Source organism: Nothoprocta perdicaria, unplaced genomic scaffold, assembly GCF_003342845.1.
Source record: "Nothoprocta perdicaria isolate Ctin4 unplaced genomic scaffold, notPer1 scaffold_96, whole genome shotgun sequence".
NCBI lineage: Eukaryota > Metazoa > Chordata > Aves > Tinamiformes > Tinamidae > Nothoprocta > Nothoprocta perdicaria.
Genome location: NW_020456265.1, coordinates 1900665 through 1921293, shown reverse-complemented (window position 1 = coordinate 1921293; position 20629 = coordinate 1900665). Strand labels below are relative to the sequence as shown.

Genomic DNA, 20629 nt, shown 5'->3' with positions numbered 1-20629 from the left:
AAGGGTTCACTTGAGAACCATGCAGATATAAATAGCAAATGTTATCTGAGAAACTCTTATTATGATCAGTCTATGTTTCAGGTGYACTTGCATATATTCCAAGATTCAGTCACCTAAGGATGTTTTATTTGATAGACAAGTATCACTGGGGTTATATATCTCATTCTCTAATGAACTTTGGAAAGGGCAGGGAATTAGATTTGCAATGTGGTTTAATAGATAAATTGCATAAAATTTTTAGGCGAGCTTCATCCTATATTCTAATGCAGCTATTTTCCTAGACTATGTCTGCCCTTAGACACACACACATTAATTATTGTAATAGATATTTATATCAATATTTATATCATGTTATATATTATGCTTTTGAAAGATGCTCAAGGTAGGATTTCTTGTGGCTAAAAAATACCTGTACTCTGCCACTTGGTTTGTAGTAAGTATAATCTCAGTACTTCAGGAATTTTTAATTTCCAGCTAACGCCCATAATAGATGTAGCCAGGTTACATGTCCAGGAACCAGTCAAACTGAATTGTGTATCTGATCACCTCTGCAGTATGGGATTCAAATTTCTCAGTCTAGTTCATATGGTTGATATGCAGCAGGCTAGGTATTTCTTAGCAAAACTGTGCAAGGTTTACAAAGCAATAGATTTAATCATACAAGAAATGCATTGCATCCTTGTAAATGCATAGCTGCATTCATAAATAACTACCAGTATTTTGACTAAAAGCTGTTAGACGTTTTCCAATTAGTTTAGATTTGGTCAAGTTCATCTTGGGCTTAGATGCATCTTCACCAAATCTGAAGTCTTGAGCAGATCCTTCCTGGAATATTGGCTGGTCTCCCCAGGGCATGRGGATGGGATGTGAGGAGCTGAAAATCCTGACTTTCATGAAGAAAACTGGGRCTTCTGCATGACTCCAAAATCTTCAGACACGACTTCATGACACTGAGCAGATGCAGTTTTCTAGGAGTTTCCAGGTCACCAGAAGTTTGGAAATAGAGTGACTTTCCTATGAACAGAAACTCTGCTCAAGTTTGGCTAGCTCAAAATCTTAAGCAAGTTTCAACATATTGTAGAAATACTTGTCATTTTAAATAATGCATGGTGCATACAAGAGGCAGAAGTATTGTTCCTTGTGTGCAATGAAAACTGATACAAGGATTCTAGCACACAATAAAAATGATAAAGACTAACAATAACAACACAATTGCCTCTGGCTGCTATAGGATTCTCATTTTTATGAACTAACTATTACAGTGTGGCTGGTTATTGAACATCACCAATTATGTCTGGAATTGTACATATCTGGTACGGAAACACAACTCCGGACTGAGGAATTTTTGAAAGTCTTCCACTCTTCCAGTCGCCTGAAGTAGGAAAGTGACAGATGTAACAGAGTGAGGCTTTTTTTCCTTAGCTACATAGAAACCACTTCTGTATTTCCAGAACATTTTTTAATTTAACAGTGTCCATTTTCATCTTCAAGAATAATAATGCTAGTTTAAGGAATGCTGACATTCTCAGCAAGTCATGATCAGGAAAGAACTGCTTGTAGGTCAAAAGAGCTCATGTGAAGCCCCAATTAGTTTCAGCAGCTTTGGGAAAAAAACACGTAAATAACACCAGGCTGGTAGCTACTAAACAGTATTGTTTTCTTATGACAATTTGTTCCATGTGAAAAGAGTTAGCATTTTGCATAATGTCCAGACCAGACATCAATGTCTCAGAGACACTGCCGTTGTATTTGACTTTTGTTCTCAGGCCTTTCTCAGCAGAAAAGTATAAGACTGAACAGAAAATGAACTTTTCACCTAGAGGTCACCTCTCAGAAATCTCTCTGAGATACAGGACAGAAAAAGACAATGCAAGAAATTGTTTCTTGTTTTGCTAAATCTGATTAACAGGTCTTGAACACTTTCAAAGCATTTTGTTTTTAATAAAAAGATTTCATTTTGTACAAAGAAGTCACATTTTCACTGGTTTAAAAATTTTTCTAAAAATCCAGGTTAATACTGAGTCACATAACACACTGCTACAAGAAAAGGACTGTACTTTAGACTATCCATAATTATTAAGTAACTGAACAAAATAGAAGTTTTTGAAGAACTGAACAAGCACCTATAGCAAAGCAACCTTATTTAAATCAGTAAGGTACTTCCAAGAATCCTGCATCTCATTAAGAAACACCGTCATGTTTGTAACATTTCCATTACTTATGTYTGTGCTTAGATCGAGCAAGAAGCAGCATGGTCTCCACAGAAAGTGCCTCCTCGACGTATGAAGAGCTAGCAAGAGCATACGAGCACGCGAAAATGGAAGAGCAGCTGAGACATGCCAAGTTCACCATCACCGAATGCTTCATATCAGACACATCGTCGGAACAGTTAACGGCAGGGACAAATGACTACACAGACAGTCTGACCTCAAGCACGCCATCAGAATCGGGGATTTGCAGGTTTACTGCATCCCCTCCCAAACCTCAGGATGGAGGGCGAGTGATGAACATGGCAGTTCCAAAGGCCCATCGTCCAGGTAAGAAAACAGAGGTAACATTTTGGCCTTTGGGGTGAGCTTTTTCGGCTGCTTAAGAGGTGAAGATATATCACAGTGAAGAAAGAAGGTACTCAGTATCTCCTGTAACTAGTAACAGTGATAACTATCTTTCATCTTAGCTTATGCTGTATTTGAGTAAGTCTATTCTCCCATAAACAGGAACAACTTGAAATTTAAGAAYAGACGGGGACCATTTAGGCCATCAAATCTTTTCTTCAACAATGGCATCCGTCAGACCATAGGCCCTTTCAGGCTAAATAAGACCATATGCGGGTACATATGTTTGTCTCTGATTCAAACCACCCACTAGCAAAATCTGTCTTACAGCAGTACTTTCTGCCTAAGAGCAAAGACTTACTAGCAGAAAGCTTCATAAAGACAAGCTGTACAAAACATACTGTCCTTTCTACTTTGTGGCTTGTAGAAGATGTAATATCCATTTGATGATGCTGTTGAGCTCTTTGACATCTTTGAATTTCAAGATAGGATTATCAGGGCAAGGTAAGGATGAAAATGGAGAAAATTAAGACAACACAATAACTCAAAGGATATGGAGCCTTCTGCCTTCAAATATAACTAAATCCATCACAGCTTCTTACTGACTGAAGATGCTTGAGGAACATTGACCTTTTAGGTCAATCAAAGAATGCTATTGTAGTGGTACTCTAATGCACAGTAGCATAAATAGATTATTTGTGAGACTGAGTACAAATATGTTGTAAACTCTTCTCAGAAGATTTGTCTTTCTATATTAGAGAATACATGATATCACAGAGTGGAAAAGTATTCAAATGGAAAAATAGGAAGCAGATACAACTATAAATGTCTGCTATAAACATGATACAGTTCATTATGATGATTTTTAAWATATAGTAGATACATTTGCCACAGTTGGTGAGGCTACTTATATACACAGCAAACAGTCAGCAGCACTTAACATGTAAAAAAGAGTAGTGAGTAGAATATGGTCTCTTGTTTAATATGCAGCATCAGTRGAAAAAAAAGTAAAGTTGTTCTTAGGAGAGAAGAAAGGAAGATAGCCAGTGGTGTTAGAAAAGGTTGCTCAACGGCATGACCCAACACTGAAAAAAAAAGGCATAAAGGATTTTGCAAACAAAAAAAAATGCTAGGAGAAGAACACACCATGCAGAAGAGAGAAAATTGTAGTAGAAAAGGCAGGAAATTACTACATCAGACAGAAAAGTAAGGGGGAAATAAGTTGGAAATAATACAATAAGWGATATAACTGATTCCTGTTTAGCCACAGAGTGGAACCAAAACTCAGGAGCTGTAGAAATAGATACAAATAATTTTCATCTCTRTCTCTAAAAAAAGGAGAATTTTATAGCTCCTCTGCTAAAAGGAAGCATCTATGCTGTTGACTTACTTTTGACAAGTAAGTCAAAATTGCAGGCATCTCCCTCCAGTTAGCCAAAAAATGTTTTTTGCTATTTCTTAAACAAATAGGTTACTCTCTTTCTTTCATGCTCCCAAATACATTATTTATGTAGAACATGAAGTATTCTAATATATTCCATATAATGATTATCTTCTTGAAAGCATACAGCRCTTAATTCAAACCCTGCTCTTAACTTACAAGCTTCTGGGGTTAGGACATCATCATAGCTCCATTAGCAAATTGCAGATTTGTAGCYGTCTTTAGCTCTTTTAGTTAAAACGCCTTGAATTTGTACCCATTTTTCCCGATTGGCTTTAACTTTTTTTTGCACTAAGGAGGTGAAATATGTCATGAACATGATAATTAGCTTCAATACCTTGGAAAAAAATTTAATGTTCCAGTGGAGCAACTTGAATGCTACCCCATAAATTCTGATCGATAAATTTTGAGTCCTTAAGGAATGCTTTATGAGGAGCTTTAAACAACATGTGGATAGATGTAATCTTCAGTATTAGTAGACCGACCAGTATTATTAGTGTTCAAATCAGCGAGGAAAGACTTACAGAGCCTATTTTTTCTTTCCCCCACAACTTCTGAAATTCCGTAGAAGTTATTAATAATTCAAACATAATAATTCAAAGTTATCTGTGCATCTGGGAATTTAGAGAAGAAATAATAAAGTTAAACCATTTAGATGAGGCAGATGAGAATGTCTAAGATGATAGACTGACTGTGCTTCTTTAGCCTGTCTTTATTCTTCTTTGAATTMAATCTTTTCTTTCAAGATAGTTTTACCTGTCTATTTTCACGATGCCTGTCTCTTCTTTTCCCCCTACTTGATCTTTTTCTTGGGTAATGTCATTTTCAATAACCTATGCCTCCTGCTATCTAATTTCCAACCTCAGTTTTAAATCAGACTCCTGTAATGCTATCTACTGCAACTTCTGTCGTTTCAACAAAGTTTAGGAATCTGCAAGAAATAGCATTTTTTTTCAAAAATGTTYCCTAACAATCATAAAAGAGTCTCAGACAGATTATAACATTTGGAAAATGGAAATATTTTGAAATTAAATTATCAAAAGGTAAGGCCCTTGTTGCTACCATAAAGATTTGCAAGCAAAATGTTAGACCTGCTGAATGTTGCTTTCAGAAGGCCTTCCTGTGAGCTTCTGAGGTCTTCCTGACTTTGTTTCTTGATTAATCATTTCCTTGCTTTTCCTTAGCATTTCTCAGGACTCTTTAACTTGTAAGGTCTAACCTGCCAGTCAGACATCTATTTTATCTAAGAAGTAGCATTTGAGACTATCTGAGAGCATTTGAGGTTATTCCACCCTGAGATAGTTTCTGAATAGGAATAGGAAACCTGAGTATTTTTTGGTTGGAGAAAAAAAAAAAAAAAAAAGGTGTCACAAAATATTCAAAGAGTTGTATTCTGAAAGTGAAATCACCCTATTATAATGTTTCCAACTATCTTAACCCTTTCATTCAAAAATAGAATAAAAACTTTTTTGTCTTTAGAGGCCTCATCAGCTGGAATTACATTTGAATGGTTCATTGGATATCTAGGCAAGCTTAGAAACTTATCATTTTTAGTACTCTAACTATGACTTCTTAGGACTTTCTTTTCAGAACTTCCTCACATTATGTTAAACCCTAATTCTGTAACTAGTAATGCGTAGTAAATGACCATCTCATATTCTAGCCCACTGTAATCTTCTAATAGTCCTTTTTCCACCCTGCCACCTTTTACTGCAGATGCTCATTCAGGTGGCATTTAGAGTTGCTTCTGATTTTTCCTTGATTTCCATTTCTATCTTTTTTTTCCAAAATGCAATCTACACAGGAATCAGTATAAGGAAACCACCTCAAACAGGGTACATGTCTCTACATCTCAGCTGCAGTTATTGCATCAGTTTCTTGATCCAGGTCAGCACTTTCAAGCATATAGAGAAGGAGATCTTGAGTCTGCAAGACAAAGTATTTAAGGACTTCCAGGAGTCGCATTGTTCTTCAGTTTTGGAAAAGTTGTAGCTACCAGAGATGGAAGGAGAAAATAAGATTTTTATAATTCTAACATTCGATGTTTTTAAAGTATGTCTTAGTGTCATTTTCTCATCTTTGCAACRCTGTTTTTGGAAAGAGATCAGGTTTGTAGGTTTTTGCTTTAACATCAACAAAATCATTGTTATTTTGTAGACTTCATTGAACTGGAGATCTCGTCAGGTCTTGCAACTGACCTGCTGGAGTTGGGTAATCCTATTCAGTAAGCTATTAGAATGATCATGTGTTCTAGGAGGCTTGTTGAGGAGAAAGCTAGAGAAGCAGGCATAGTTCAGCATAGTTCAGAGATTAATGAGACCCGTTAGAAAAAAAAAKTCTATTCCTAAACGCTGTGCAGTGTTAATGTTCTTTGTGGTATAAAAATCATATCAGTGTATGGTTAGCATAGCATCTAATATCTTTCTCAACATCAAAGCTCCAAAATGTTTGGGACAGTTATATTTTTTTTTTATTATTATTATTACTGTTCCCTTCATCACAGCCATCACTAACTGGGAGTTTGTTTAACCASATCAAGACCTCAAGGGATTGGTGTGCTGGGTAATCATCTCAACAATAGACTAGGTCCTTTCAGATTAAGATTGAGGCATATAGCCATATTAATATTCAAAAGTTTCAACAATTGTTAACCCAGGTTTATCTGGTAGGATGATAAATGAGTCAGCCCTTTGTCCTCCAGAGCTGTCATTCAAATCTTGCATTCAGAAACTGCATGGGACAGAAATTAGAAAGAAATATACTCTGCTTCTACCTCCCACTGTGCCATCTTCGTAATTTAAGGTAACATTAGGTAATTATAGAAGTTGAAAAAGTTTCCTTATAAAGTTTCTCTTTTGTTTCATATAAACTAACCACAGATTGAATTATCATAACAATTATTTTTAACTGTAATAAACATTATAGTAGCCATTGTTATTAAAAATAGATTTCTTATTGTAATTTTAAATGTTGGTAATAGCCTYGGCTAAAATGCTTCTTTTTTTTTTCTCCCTTTCCTACTAAATTGTTGGACATGAGAAAGGAATCATTATTTATTGGACAACTTTTTAATAAAGCTGGGCTTCCCAAATGCTAGATCTGTTTAGTAGACAAACCATTTACCTGCATCTTCTGGCAATGGAAATCATTTTTGGAAGAAATACTGTAACACTGGTGCTTGAATAGGTAATATCTACAGACTTCAGTTGGATCTCTTACAGTTTGCAGAAATATAGCTCTCACTGGTCTACAGCAAAACTCAGTTCCTCCCAGATTATTTGTTTGATTTTCTCAGAACTAACTATACTTTACATTTTTACTGTTTTAACTTTAAGAATTAGTTTGAGTTGGTGACAGATAAAGAGACAGAARCTTGCCTGTTTGACGTTATAAAATAAACACAGCTAATTATGACAATTTATTTCCTTCTTTGGCCATCACACTACTTTATAAAACTCAAAGGGCCAACAGTATCTTAAATGTACTTTTTGAGAAGTGTTATCTTTCACAAAGTGTATCATACTAGAAGATTTCAATATCCACATAAAGGACTCCAAGGTCTTGTATCTCAGAACTGCCCCTATTATCTGCTAGCTACACATGTTCCAAGGCATCCGTTTGGAAAGAAACCTGCACATAGGTGGAGAAGACGAGGTTGTTCCATCCAGGCGCACTCTGAAAAGATTTTCTTCAGACTGATTGCATAGCCCTGAAGATGAATAAGAAAACTCGCCTCTCCTTGGGGACATCAGGTACTTTCTTGGATCTCCCTGGCGGCGGCCTAAAGCAGGAGGACTTCAGCATCTCTTGTGCTGCCTGAAGGGGAAAGTACAGAACAGCTATTGCTGTTCTAGCTGTTACCCAAAGAGGTCCAAGGACTGTGTAACATTTTTATTTTATTTTATTTTTTGCACTTGGGCAGTCAACAACCTGAGTGTCCCCCTAAACTTCTTGCACATTTGCTAGAAAAGACACAAAACTCTATGGTTTTGCTGATGGAGAGGATATGCCCCTGCACCCCACAATTCCCTGCATATTAATGACRATTAAAATACTAATAATTACACAATACTACTAATTAGCACTTTTCACACAATTTACAACTTTGTTACTGATTTGACTGGTCCTGAAAGTTTGAGTTACCAAGCCTTACCTTAGAAAAAACTGTAACAATACAAACACTCTATCTAATAATTGTTTACAAGAATCCATTAAAATAGAGGCTGGTCATAACCTGCAGTACACGAATGTTGTGTTGTACACCTAACTGTAAGGTAAAACTTATGATCAAGGCACAAATCTTCTTATCCAATATTCAGGCACTACAACTAAAAATAAACTGCTTAGCACAATAAGGAAAATATGAAGTACACAGTAAGCACAGTGTATTTCCAATGCCAGCTCTGTAACCTAAGGAGAAAAAAAAAATGAAWTTTTTTCCACTGATACATGAGTTGAGGGTGAAGGAGTTGTTCCTGCCTTCTACCTGATGAAGACAAGTACAACATAGTGATGGAATCTATTTAGGGACTTGCTTTTTACTGAAATGTTGCTGACAGCATTCCATAAGTTGTGGCCGCAACTGAACCCTATATGAATTCAGCCACTGGAAATTCACTAATGGTAGAGACTCTTGGCTTGGGAACCTTCTACCTYCTTGTTCCTGGCCTATTATAGTATTCTGCAAGGACTGAGAATGGAATTGTACAGGTTCCGTTTCCAGACCCAACCAAAATTTCTTGAGTATACTTGAGACTGACATTTGACATTTTTTGTTGATGTTGTTCAGGAAGCCARAAATGAAGTATGGAAAAGATCATAAATAGGCTGTTTCTTTTTCAAGTCTTCATGTGCACTGTATCCTTTCGAATACAACAGAATATATTAACATGTATGTATATACACATATTATATGTTGTGTGTATACAGACCATTGAACTCATCAATGGCTGATTGAACTCATCAGCCTACCCCCACTGTTGGAGACCAAGGTCCAGGGCTCAGAAAACAACATAAGGAACAAATCAAAATAGGCAGGCAGGGAAAGAGAAGAGTAGGCACAAGAAGAATAAATGGGAGAGAACTTCTTGCCAACTTTCTGAATTTCTATATATACTGTTAATATGTGATATGGTTACATATCACCTGATTCTGAAATTATTCCCATAGTTCAATGTCTTGAATTTTATCTTGATAGATTGTCTTGTTCCTAGAATACCCCGTGTTTCAAGTATATATTGCAGTGCTGGAAAACTGGTAATATTTCAGGTAGAGACAGACTGTGCTGTTTGCTTCTTATCACAGAAATGACACATCAGTGATGAGAATAAATTTTCTTCATTCTCTCTCAGCTTTTCTTTCTGTATAATACCAGGATCTTTTTCTTCCTTCAGCTGTGAAAAGCTAAATGTTCTGCAGATATGAAATCATTTAATTCTGCATTTAATTTGACACAACTACATACTTGAAATCATTGACTTGCATTATTATTCCAGTGGATTTACAGAGGAAGGTTCATTTTGCAAGGTTTTATAACCTCGCCTCTGCAGCAAAATTGAACCTCAGCAGGATCAGAAGCTAAAGTGCTGTGAGATCAAAGGAAAAATATATTGGTCTGCCTCCTCATTTTAAATAGGGCAGCTGTTTTGTTAGAAATACAAAGTTTCCCTGTAATTATAATGTGAAAGAATGTATTTTAAGTGGCATATAAAATGTCTGAAAGCTGAACTTAATTCAGTGATGATAAAAGTAATTGAAATTATATTTTCAGCTCTTGTGGATGAAGTAGTGATGCTGCTATAAGGAAGTTTATTTTTTATTTTTTGTTTCTATTAGAGGAGAGAAACAACTGGTTTCTTCATCAAGGATTCTAGCAGGTGTGTTTAGCAGCACAGTTATGTTTCCCTTTTGCTCTCCTTTTTTTTTTTTTTTGGTTGTTTTGTTTCTTTTATTTGAAAATTAATGGTGACATTGGAAAACTACATTAGTCCAAATTGTGTTATTTCGTGCTACTTTTTGCTTTCTTCTAGATTGGAAGTTGCATATTAAGGGAAAATGCTTTTCAAAATTGCCCATTCCCTGTCTTTTTATTAAAAGCAAATTCTGGCTTATTAAAAGTGATTTTTTTTTTAATTCGAATTTAATTTTCTAAAGCTGATTATTTGCTTCTTGGTGGGTTTTTCATTGCCTTTTCCCTCAGTTGCAATGATCAAATGTTTGCTGTGCATTTGGAGGTGCACCTCTATTTAGTGGAAAGTTGTATGTCTAAGGCAAGGATTACACTTATAATTAAATTTTCTGTTACTTTCCTCTTCTTACAGAACCAGATCATGTAGATCTCTAAAACTAACAGGAAATGCTTGAAGTCAAAGAGGTTGAGTCCATGAGTGCAATTGAAATAATAAATTCTTAGAGCAGTTCTGTTAAGAGTTCATATTTTAAACTTTAATTTTGCAAAGATTAKATTGCACCATACTACTATAATTAAAATGCTGTGTTTCATCCTGATAGTGTTGTGATGTAGGGTCTCCTGAAGTAACCAAAAACAATTGTTTTCATAGAAACAACAACTAATCTAGCCGTTTTTTAAAGTCCTTAAATCTTTAAGGTCCTTGGGGTCAATTACATGTGTTATTGCTTTAGTGTGTGTGTGTGTGTGTGTGTGTGTGTGTGTGTGTGTGTGTGTGTGTGTGTGTGTGTGTGTGTGTGTGTGTGTGTGACAACACAAAAAGCTCTTTCCATTGTGCCACAGGACTTCTTTTGATTTTAGATCTGTGGGAGATCGAAGAAATTGTGGCATCTGAATGCGTAAAGCAACACCTAGCTGCAAGAAAGAATACAGGAGTGCTTTTTCGGAAAGCAATAAGTATTTTTTGAAAGTAATATGCAGTGGGTRATCTCACTAGAGATGAAACTATTTGTTGCAGCAATACCCTTTTCAGTCTGACTGTAGTGATAGTCTTTGTCATCCATTTAAAATTTCTTTGAATGCCAATCTTTAAAGTATAGGAGTATAATCATGAGGATGTATTTCATTTTTGTTCTTTTTTTTTTGGTGTGTCAGCATCCTTAATTTAAAAATGAGATTTGGACTTCTGGCTCCAGTGGATTAATTAACAAAAATGCAATGTTGCACCTTGTCAGGATCATGCAGGTGACTCACACTGATGGACATGAGGAGACTGAGTTACAGCCATTCATCCATGAATCTCTCTTCAGGAGGGCTGCGGGGCAGCACTGATGTTATTTGCTTTGAAATTTATGGTCTGACCCCCCTGATAATTGTCAGGTACCTTGTCCCCAGCCATTTGCCTCGGCAAGTTAAGTTTAACCTGCAAATTTCATGGGTGTGGTGCAAAGCCTGTTGAGATCAACAGAGTGATTTTTATTGGTTTCAGGGAGCTGGTTCCAGCTATTCCACTCTCCAGCTTCTGTGCTGAGCTAAGGCTCCGAGACTATCCGAGGAATAAACCAGTGAAGGCTGCCAGTTTCCATAATGTCACAATCGATTTAACCCTCAGCTGAAGTGATGTATAATTGAACACTTTCCATTCCCTGCACCCATGATCTGCAAACTGGCCTTCAAACTCTGGCGTTACTAACTATAGGCACCTGAGTGATGGAGAATCTGTCTCAGCAGCCGGACAGGAGAGCACTGTCTTAGAAGGTCCTTAAAAATGCATGAAGCAGCTTGCGTGACAAGCTGAAGATGGGAAAAGAAAATTCCCATACTTTGCTTTTCTGGCATCCTTTCATTATTTATTTATTGATTTTTTTTTCCAAGTTTCTGTTTTGGAGTGCCTATCGATTTAGAAGTTTTTAGAACTTGGATATTGCGTTGAAGTCGAAACTGAAAGGCCTCAAATCTGTAATTGCACTAGTGCTGTCAAACTCAGCATCCACATGGCACCTCTCTAGGGTCCAAATCTATCCGAGCCCCATAGTTAATCAGTTCTCCCTTACTTTATACCACCAGTTCAGCAGTGGGGAAGCCTGTAAAAATGTGTCAGCTTTGCCTTAAACAATGCAGTTAATTCAGGACTACTAAGAGGTACAAAGCATCTGAAGAGACTTTTAAAAAAAGTGCTGCATGGTCCCTAGGACCAAAATTCTGCTTATGAAAAGAAGCAACAAAAAAAAAAGTGCTGCCTCATTTCCTGTTTCATTAGAAGTTTTGAGATCAGACTACAATCTAATAATCAGTTCTCCCAGCATTGTCAGATAGATGCACCATTTTAAGTATGTTACCTTGATGTATTAGATATATGATCCCAGTTAAATTATAGTAGTCATGCTTTCTGCTTGAAGACACATTGATTAAGAACTTTTTTTTTATTGGAATTGGAAGGCTTAAACCTGAAAAACAAAATGAATAATCTTTAAAAACAAATCCACATTAATTGGAATTCTCATTTTCAGCCACTTAAACCTAATCTCTAGTAAGTATAAATCAATTTGTAGGCTTTCTGAAATCAATATAGCTACTCTGATTAATGCCAGTAGAAAATCTGGCTCCTGAACTACAGCTCTACTGACACCCTGCTGTTTTTTATTCGGTAATTGCAATGCTTGTAATGAACAACAGGTGTTATTTTATTTTGTTGTGTGAAACTTTACCAGTATATTTTAATGAAAATGACAGTTTTAGCAGATTGCCACATGCAACTAAATATGATAGGTCTTTGTATCATCTGTGAGGATGCAATTTTTCATTCAGAAAATAAAATGAAACTTTCCAGTTATAGATTACTCTCTTGAGGGGTGGTAGGCAATTCTGATTTTTCCGTCTAGGAATGGGAAACTTTGCATATTTTGCTAACGGGCTCCGTCTGTTTCCTATCTCTGGGATCACGCAGTTGTGCAGCATAACAATGTGATTTTATTCTGTCTGCCTAAACACTGTGAGAAGCGCAAAATATCTAATGGAGTGAATCACAAAGCCATGAAGCACAAGGCTGCTGTGATTACCCATATGGAAAAGAGAACCTGACAGGCTGCTAGCTGGCTGCAAGTTAACAGCTATAATGCATCTGGACACCTTGTTGGCCTTGTTCAACATTATGCATTTAGTTAGCTTGAAACTATGTTCCCAAAGTTGAGCATTTTCTTGGGCAGCTGAGCAAAAATTGAAGATATTATGGTGAAGCAGAGAGCATGACTGCTTTCCCCATAGCTTCTTCACTAGCCATAGCTGTGCCYGGCATCCGTCCTCTTCCCTTCTGCTGTTTAGTGGTCCACTAAGCCTGCAATTTAAGGAATACTTGGACCTTTTGCCTCTGATGGTGTCTGTGAAGGCTGCAGACTTTATTAAAACTGGTTTTCCTACTGAAGCTTACCAGTGGGCTCAGAAATCCATGATCTCCTGAACTTGCTCCTGGTGGGCTTCCGTGGCTTGAGAGGGAGCTGGGTCCTGGGCAGCTGAACAATCAGCAGTTTGCACAGGGAAGATGCACCTCCATTTCAGCTGCTGATCAACACTAGCTCCACAGAGTGGTCCCTGTTGTTTAAAAGATCCCTCAGCACTTTGCTGTTATTATTGTATTTTGCTACATTTCTGAGAAAATTGTGATTATTAWGTAGAGGGCACGGGGAAGGTGGTTCCACGCTGGATGGATCCAGTTAAAAATAAAAAGCACCAAGCCAGCAGGGCAGAACTCGAGCGGAGCTGTTCGGTCCTTCCTGCGGTGGCACCAGGCTGAGACGTGTGCTGACCGAGCAAGGAGTTACTGGGCTGAGCCTTGTGGCTGTCATGCTTTGCTGAGCTGGGCACAGGAACAAGCTAACCAGACAACCGGCGTGTTGATAAGGGCTTTATCACTCCTCTCCTTGCTTCCAAGYGCTTGTCCTTGCTTCAGCACCGCGCTGCAAGACTCCTAGCCCGTTGCCATGGAAATGCTCTCGAGGCGCTGCAGCCAGTGATTTGGGTTTAGCACGGGGTAGAGAGAGAGAAGATGGGCAGGGAGGGAGCAGGAGCAGGCTGTGAGCCCTGGTAGAAGCCACTGCAAGCCCCTCGTTGCCGCCGCGAGCCCAGGCTGTGCCTGGCCCAGAAGGTCTCGCTGCCGCCTCTCCACGTGGTGCCAGTGTGGGCAGCGACAGAGGTCTCCAGGGGTCACTTGTTCCATCAAACCTCTCACCTCGGCCTGGCAAACCCTCTGCCCTCTTCTGGTTTCTAAAATTAGCGTCCCCTCCCAGCAGAGGAGAAACCGGTCTCAACTGCTACTGCTCCCATTTATTTGCTGGGCTGCTGAGTTTGCAAGTGCCACTAAACTTTTCTTTTAATCAGCATAAACTGGAGCTTCAAGCTGTCTATCCATTGCTTGCTCTCTGTTTTTCCTTACTTTCAGATGAAAACTCARTCCCTCCGTGTGCAGAGCACTTCTGCTTCCCAACACGTTGCACGGCAAGGTGTGCGCAGCCCGGTGCTTGCACGTGCACACAGCATTGCACAGGGCTGTGCAGAGTTAGGTGTTCAGATCCCAAACTAACATGTGTGCTTCGGCATGGTGCTTTGCCTGCTCCCACAGAGCCGAGGATGCAGCTGTGGCAGGATCACAGGGGCTGCATATCGCTCATATCCATCAGTGCTACGCGGTGACATCTGCCTTTGGCCTCTCCCCTTCTCAAGTTAGTCATGTAGATGCCCCATTTGCCCCAGCTTCCTTGTAAATCTGCCATATTCGCAAGTCCTACCTAAACTTTTAAAATAGTCTTTCAAATTAGCATGAAATTTTCCTCACATGACAGTCAAAAAATGAAAATCATCATCACTGAGGATATCTGTGTCAAAGTGGAGAAAATTTGCTTTTGTTCTGGTAGCAGTTATGAGTCATGAGAAAACTCATATAGCTATCACTTAAAGATAAAAGAGAATCATTTTCTGCAGTCTATGATGATCCCTGCATGGAATATACTGCAAATCCTTAGCTTTTCCAGAGTAGAGGRAAACAGAAACCTTGGCCAGCTTTCTGGCATTTGAAAGAGATACGATGTAAATCTTCAATGAAAATGGAGTACATCTCAGTTTGGTCTAGTTGCAGACAAGATAGCTGCCTTGAATAAAATCCCAGCACAGTTGAGCATAGAGGATTTTTTTCCTTCATGTAGCCTGCCAGACTCATCCAAACTTCCCCACACCTGGAGCTCTCTTTCCGAAGAGGGATAAAAATATACATTGTTTCTGCAAGGCTTTTTTATGTCATTTTAGCTGTTCAGAAGTAAAGGCACRACATTTTTGCCCAGTGCTGCATAAATTTAGGAAAGGCACTCTTTCTGCTCTTTCTGGTAGACTTTGTCGTTCATGGTAAATATAACAATAAGTGACTTTTAGCATTTGTTTACAAACATTTATTGAAGATAAAACTTTTTTTTTTTAATATACTTTTTAAATGTTAACTATTTAATTAGAGGGTTGGTCAGTCACAAAAAAAGAGAGAAGATAGCTCTGTTTTACGCTACTGCATTCAGATTTGATGCTTATTATCCATGTACAAACTCAGTGTTTCTAAATGCAACAAATTTGTCCTTTTTAAAAAAAAAGTATAAGAAAACTTTAGTTTTTGAATGGTTTTTGTACTAATTAAGCCTGAGCACATGAATTATTAAACATGCTCATTTGCAGTGCTCATGCACTTGAAAGGTTTGCTTTCATTACTAATAAGGCACACACACCGCTGAAAAGAGGTAATTAGAGCATCAAAGGCAATGAACCATCCTGAAACTTCATAATGCTTTGCCTGAAAAATTTATCRTTCAGCTGAATTATCCTTTGGCAGAATAGTAAGAAACTAAAAAAAGGYCTGTACTGCTGTGTCCAGAGAGATGTGAACTGAAATCTTTCCATGTATAACTCCACAGCTAAGGTGAGAGCCTTTTAATCTTCTTTAAACACCTTCAGAATTGGTGTTGGAATGCCAAAAGTGAACCCTTGTGGTTATATTTCAAAGTCTATGTTTTTTTAAGTCAGAAACACATTACCTCATATAAATCAAATAGTTTTCTTGCCCTGTGATACAATTTCAATCCCAGCAAAGAAGAAAAAGTTATGTTCTCAAAACATTTTTTTTCTACTGACTTTAATCATCCAGCTATTTAYAAGCAGTTGCACAGAAAGATGCTTCTTTGAGATAAGAAACAATACTGGCACTTTTTATGGTATGAAAATGTGCACGGCATGCCAAATAATTAGTGCTGTGTAAAGGAATGTCAGAGATTTGTGCATCGTATATCTAGCTTTGTATAACAAGTTAGACTCTAGTTTCTCATTAGCACAATCCTGTTAAAACCCTGCCCCTAGTTATTTAGACATGTGTGGTAAAATAATTGCCTACTGTTTACCCGGATTATTGATTATACTTTATTATGTGGATTTAGGGAGCAGTTGTTTTTTTTCCCCATGACCTGAAGCTCTTAAATGCATATGAGAAATCTCTAGGCAGTAGCTTGCAAACAAACCTCCATCTCTTTGAGGTTCAACACTTATCTTTTTCGCAGTCCGTGCATACCCATTGCTCTCAAGACACGGCAATGCATAAAGCCACTGAGATGGCTACCCAGCATGACAGTTGGAGACTGCCCATGATCTGTGCTCCGGAGTCTGCTCTGCATCRCTTCCTTTGCTGAAAGGAGACTGTAAATAATGCAGTGAAGTAGTAAGAGGGAACATGGATGACCCGGCTCATCTTAATAAAGCAATACGTGCTCTGCCGTCTGGCACAGCCTCTCACAAGTGGGGTTAGGGTGACAGAGACCTTTAAGAAAATGCCTGTTGGTGCAAGGGATAGGGATGGAAACACACTGACGAAAGATTGTGCTCTTCTGTCCGGGCTGAGGGACCCCTTTGCTGCCAAGTGGGCAAGTCTGTGACCCTTGCAGCCCCAGAATATCCCTTGGTTCCATGGACAGGAGGAAAGATGCTGCTTTGGTGTACAGCTAGCCATGGGAGTTTTCTCCCTACCACCACTGTTTGAGGAGCGCTCTTTGCTGTTCGTCTTCCATATGCCCATAGACACCCGCCAGAGGCACAAAGCGAAGGCCATGATYGCCTTCATTAGCAGACCAAGAGGGCCACATGGGAGAGCTGGTCCAGCTYTCCTGTGCTTCTCCCCCACTGACTGGGGGCATGGGTAGCAATAAGGCTCCTAATTTAGGACATATCAGTGTTGCCAAAGACTCATGACACAAGGAGCAGTATCAAATGATGCAAAGCGCTTCCCATCCTCACTACTGGGAGCTGCTTTTTTCCTTTTGCCATCTCCTCTGTCAGGCTACAAGGATCAGTCTTTGGACTAAATTACCCCCACAGCTGCATCTTCAAAAATTCAATCCAAAATGAAACCCCAAAGCAAAATAGCTTATGTGGGGATGAGGATGCAGGAGCACGCTGGGCAGCTGAGCTTTTGGACAGCATAGGCGTGCTCATGGGCAGCACAGTTAGATACTTCTAGTTAAGTAGAATGGATCTGCGCCCACCAGTGCCTGCCAGCTTTTGTGCCCATATCACTCTGTGATACACAAGTGGTGGGTACATTGCTGTCTCAGTTGAAGAAAGTCCCACATGCATAATGTTTTTGGCAAGGAAGGAAAGTGGAGTAAATGAGCAAGACCAATTGGTGTTACCTCAAGTGGTAATCAGCAGGATTATAGGCACAAACCTCCCCCTCTCTCTCCAGCCTTACATAAGTGTTGCTTATGTGGTGCATATGTCAGTCCAATCTTGAGATCTGCACGTCTTCCTGCATGGGGGTTAAGCAAAGTACACCATGCATCTGCGTTGGAGATGGAACTAGAGGAAAACATATGGTGTCAGACAGGGCCAGGGGGAGTTCTGCAGCAATAAACAGCGATTCTGCCCAAATGTAACTGCTCGGCAATTCTCTGTCTGTGACCTGAAATCATGGATAGGGCACAAGCTGTTAGTCTTTTAGGTAAGAATTGCAGTGCCTTGACTTACTTGAGAAAGTAAAGGGACTGTTCCATTTTAACATATTGGGCAGTGTTTAGCTTGCTTAGGAAAAAAATGGAGTCTTTGTAGTACATTGTTTTAGTAGTACCTTGTATCCAGAAGTGCTTTCTCGGTCTACTGTTTATACTACTGGCATAGATCAGCCTTAATTTCTACTGCTGCAAATAGCTCATATAGAGAATATAAAGACAAAGCAGTAGCACCAAAGGAGGCTTCTGTTTTAAACACTTGGGATGCATCTCAACTGTGTGGTTTTGGTATCAACCATAGGAAGGAAGCTATGTATTTGCAGAATTCAGTAAAGAAATGAAAATTATTTTGAATGCACCTGTAACAGTACTTTTTTTATACTAATGTGAAATGTCTTTGGAAGGGAGTGTCATTATGTTCCTGATTGCCCCTAATATTCCTGAAGCACCTTTATGAATACCTAGCAGGCAAGGCTAGAATAACGAAGTTAATCTGATTTCTATAGCAGGCATAATATATGCAGAGATACATGGAAGGCAACACTCACTCCTAGCTAATTACAGACAGCAGGTTCAAGGCATCAGTTGGAACTCAGTAGCTGAGAGGGCTTATACRGTGTTGGTGAAAAGATGGTAAGAGCTTTGCAATGGTAAATCCTCTGGACTAAGCAGGCAGCAATCAGAAATGCCYAGGTATCAAGTGAAATAACAAATTAGAGATCCTATAAGACTAAGTGACTTTTTCTTGCGTGCATGATCCATTTTTCATGTATATACCAATATATACCCATTGTCAAGAGCTTCTCTGCAGAAAGGAGGAAGGTTGCTACCAGAGTTAAGATGCCATTGCTAGTGTATTTCATTGACACAAAAYGTTCCCTGTCTCACTTTGCCTCAGTTTCCTACTTACAAATGGAAACTGCAGGATATTGCTAGCCATAGACTATTAGTAGTAGAAAATCATTGGATGGCTTAAATACAACTTTGATGTTGTTGCAGGTAAAAGTTATTATATTATGACAAGAATGTTTTTCTGCTTTATTTAGAAATATCTCTAAATCTGTAGCCTTAATAGCTGTTCATCCATTTTTTATTAATTCAGTCGTTCTACTTTTGATTGGGGATCATTAATGGTAATGACGAAGGTTTTCATTTAAAATGGAAACTAAGAAAGGTACCAAGCCTCCTCATTTTCCAGGTTTTGACAAATGAAATCGAAGACCTCTTGGTTTAAACTTTTGAGAAAAATATCCTAGATTTTTGAGCCTCTCCTCTTCCTGCTGTGAATGCTTATGTATAAATTGGACTAGTTATTGTCATTCTGCTCTGATGAGTAATATTAATCCTACTACAGTTCTTAGGAACATGCCCAAAAGAGGCACCTTGACCCATTCCCCATGATTCTGTAAGATGACAGTGCAGTAAATAGCCAAATATATCTGTGCTAAACACCGCACTTGGATCGATTGCAGATATTCTTCCTCGGAACCAAATTTGTTGGCTGAATCAACCCACTTGACTGGTAGAACAGCCAGTAGGCAAGTTCAACAGAGCTCACAATTTTAAGTAAGGAYTTGTTTTTTTAAGTAAGAACTTGTTTTTGCTTTGCCTCCCCAGGTGATCTCATGCATTTGCCACCGTATCTTCGGATGGACTTTTTACTCAACCGCGGCGGGCAAGGCGCGAGCAGAGACCTGGGCTTGGGGCAAGCCTGCCTGGAGCCGCAGAAAAGCCGAACCTTGAAACGCCCCACGGTCCTGGAGCCAATTCCGATGGAGACATCCTCCTCCACAAGGGAAGCACAGTCGTGGCAACCTGGTGCTGTGGCAACGTTACCTCAGCGAGAAGGAGCTGAGCTGGGACAGGCAGCAAAAATTAGCAGCTCCCAAGAATCCCTGCTGGACTCCCGGGGCCACTTGAAAGGCAACAACCCCTACGCAAAATCGTACACCCTGGTATAACGAAAAGAGCATGGCTGGACAGTGGCTGTAAATACTTACAATGAAAAAAAATCCAATGAAAGCTACMTTTTTTTTATCGAATTCCAATATTTATAATTAAAGAAGAAGATTGCCAAAATATTTGACAAAAAAAAAAATATGAACGACAGACAGTGCAAAGACTCTCTTGCTTTTTTTCTGTCTGAGTGTGAGCTTCATCTGACTGGACATCTGAATTTTTGGGTAAAAGAGTCCAGTTTTCTGATCTTCACAAGCGTTTGTGTTTTTACTGATTTTCTACGAAGTGCATGGAGACTTAACAAAAACATTTTAACTGGAAGTTCCATCAGACAAGATTAAAAAGGGGGGAAAATCACACAAAAATATTTGTGAATTCAACAGGAACATTGATTTGGGAAAACAAAAAGTCTTTTGTCATGTTTGCACTTTTTTTTTTTTTTAATTAGAAAATGGGTCCTTGATTGTTCTCTTTTTTGTTGTTAATTAGGATGAGTGCTGTCAGTGGAGTGAGGGGATCAGTTGGCTTTTTTTTTTAATTATTAATTTAATGAGACACTCTTTGCATTTTGTCTATGCGAAATAAAAGGGTCTTCTGCCTTTATCTGTGATGTCTGCTTCCTGTCACCTGCTGCTGTGCTCGATTTCCTCAAAGCATAATAGCTGGGTTAGTACCTGACTCTGTGTTCCTGCATCTTGGTCAGAGAAGAGGAGCAGGGCCATGTCTGTGAAAATAATTGGGGTTT

General features: G+C 38.8%; 1 protein-coding gene across 1 annotated transcript in view; it reads left to right on the top strand.

The window, feature by feature from the left end:
* The window catches only part of DSCAM (DS cell adhesion molecule), a 374272-nt gene extending 354000 nt beyond the window's left edge, over window positions 1–20272 (top strand). Inside the window, exons 32-33 of the mRNA XM_026053029.1 lie at window positions 2235–2537; window positions 19543–20272. Of these exons, the coding sequence (XP_025908814.1) occupies window positions 2235–2537; window positions 19543–19886 (647 nt within the window). The 3' untranslated portion in view covers window positions 19887–20272. The remainder of the gene's footprint in view (window positions 1–2234; window positions 2538–19542) is intronic.
* The last annotated feature ends 357 nt before the right edge of the window (window positions 20273–20629 follow it).